Raw genomic sequence first — 2,244 nt, 5'->3', positions numbered from 1 at the left:
CAGGTTCATTTGAAGTCTATATAACCTAATCTGCATGGTTCCTGACTATGGAAGTACGAGGGCTGAGACCCGGATACTAACCACACTACGATTATGTGCTTAAATAAGTTTCAAAGTTTATCTTGTGTTTCAGTGTAGAAAATCTAAAAAGTAGCAAGTAGGGATAAATAAAGTCAATACTGGGTTTGTAAATAAGGGTAGTACTAGTTCCCTTCATTTCCTGCAGAGCCTTTACAGGGGGCTACCTTCACTTCAACTCACTCTCCTTCAGTCGAAAAGTGTCCATCAGCAGTATCAAAACCAAACTTGAGTATAGGTGGCGCTCTTACCTTCCCCTTCTCCGTACTTGGCACTGTGTGCCCACGTTATTCCACTCTGGAAGCCCAGTTCTCTGCACACCACATTGGCCAGTTTGAGGTTCACCTCATCATCACACACGGTGCCCCACGTGTTGTTGTGCAGCACCTCCACGCGGCCCTCGTGCGGCTCCCTTGCAAAGTTCCCCGCCAGACGCACTTTTGCGGCTGGAGCGCGTGACACCCTGCGCTGAGAGGCTGTCGTTCTCCGGGGTTCAGCCCGAGCATAGATGAAGAGGAGGAGGAGGAGGAAGCTGAAGCAGAAGGCACGGGTCATCCTGACTGGGAGGAGGTGGAGGAGGCCTGAAGGTGGAGACAGGGACAATACTTCAATACTTCAGTACTTCTAATGAAGTACAGGCTAATTATATTGTATTTACATTCCTGTTACTGCATGTGCATGCAGTAACGTCTGCAGTGAGGCTGCCCCCTGCTGTCATTTTCCCATTGTCTTTGTCATGCTGCTGCTGCTTTGAACATTTCTCTGTAGAAATATTTATTGGTGAAAAACGGTGCCTCTAGAGGGCAGTAAAATTGCTGAAAAGATTTCTCAGCATAAAAGGTTTGAGGTGGTTTTTGTGTCACTGACCAGTTTTCACTACACTTTGAACCCTAGTCATCCGAGTCAGATAAAGATATCTGAGTACAATATTAACTACAGTTAAAGATCATATTTAGTACCTAATAAATAGTTTATCTGAAAAAAATCTGTTAAATCTATGGCACATTTTAATAGTAAACAGATAAATATTCATTTAAAAGTCTAAAAACAGAAAAATGTATTGACCCAGGTGTGGGTTGAATGTTGAATACACATATTCTGTGTAGTAATATAATATTTTTGACTAAATAAAAAAGTACTACAATAATAGAAACCTTTGAAAAATACAAATTCTTATATATATTCTGATATAGTTTTTACCAGAATAATAATAATTATTATTATTGATCGTTTTTGGTTTACCATTAAAATACAGAACCCAATGACCTGTGCTTTTTTGTGTTAGCCACGGGCCAATGGTGACATCCACTGGACAAAAGAATGCTCATAGTGAAGGTAGTGGGGAAATAATATTAAAGCTTTAATGTTCCGTTGTGCTCTTCACTGTTCTTTGCTGTCACTGTGATAAAGCAGTGCAGTGGTTCAGAGCAGAGTCTGATAACATCAGATTACAGCAGTCACAGAAACACTCCACTGGCTTCAGCTACATGTGTGATATTCCCCACAGCAGGAGCATAAATCAGACTGCAGCCACGAAGAGCAGCCTTAAAACGCTTCTAATGAATACGTCTGTCACCTGCTCTGTGTTTTTATGCAGTTTCCTCCAGTGAACATCACTGAAGGCAAACCAAGCAGACGGAGCAGCAGGTTGTAGGAGCAGCTTTACACTGAGTCACAGGGCAATTTAAGGAGGACAGTGGTGTAGACAGACAGTTTATCACTGAGGGCAGGCCACAGAACAGCGCTGAGCACAAATTACACCGAAACGTACAAACCAACGGAGAAACAGACGAGAAAATGCAGTTTAACTGACGGCAAATCAAAAAGATTGGAGTCATTCCTCTCACTGTGGCCAAAACTTCTCATTTTATTGTTTTTGTTGTTGTTGTTTTGTTTTGTTTTTTGCTTCTATGTTACCTAGCTCTAAATAAGAAATGTATTGTTTTAGAGAATCTTGAAGTAAGTAACAAGACAGTAAATGGACGTAAAGGCCTAAAACACCTGTTACTGTCAGGAAATAAAACTGATCAATTTAAATATCAAAAATACAGAGAAAGAAAAAAATATTTTGACTAATTGATGCAAAATGAGCAGATAAGGCGAAAATTGCACTCACCTGGCAGGCAGCAAATGTTGGCAGTGGAGGACGTCACTGCTTAGGAGAGA

At 41.1% G+C, this 2,244-nt stretch overlaps 1 protein-coding gene across 1 annotated transcript; it reads right to left on the bottom strand.

The window, feature by feature from the left end:
* Window positions 1-82: 82 nt before the first annotated feature.
* On the bottom strand, window positions 83-935 carry LOC112487873 (lysyl oxidase homolog 4-like). The gene has a single exon (XM_025061051.1). It carries the CDS (start codon window positions 631-633, stop codon window positions 295-297), a length of 339 nt encoding a protein of 112 aa, XP_024916819.1. The 5' UTR covers window positions 634-935; the 3' UTR covers window positions 83-294.
* Window positions 936-2,244: the final 1,309 nt, after the last annotated feature.

The sequence above is a fragment of the Cynoglossus semilaevis genome, chromosome 12, assembly GCF_000523025.1.
Source record: "Cynoglossus semilaevis isolate Cse_v1.0 chromosome 12, Cse_v1.0, whole genome shotgun sequence".
NCBI lineage: Eukaryota > Metazoa > Chordata > Actinopteri > Pleuronectiformes > Cynoglossidae > Cynoglossus > Cynoglossus semilaevis.
The sequence above is the reverse complement of the archived record's forward strand: the minus strand, read 5'-3'. Positions and strand labels throughout refer to the sequence as shown.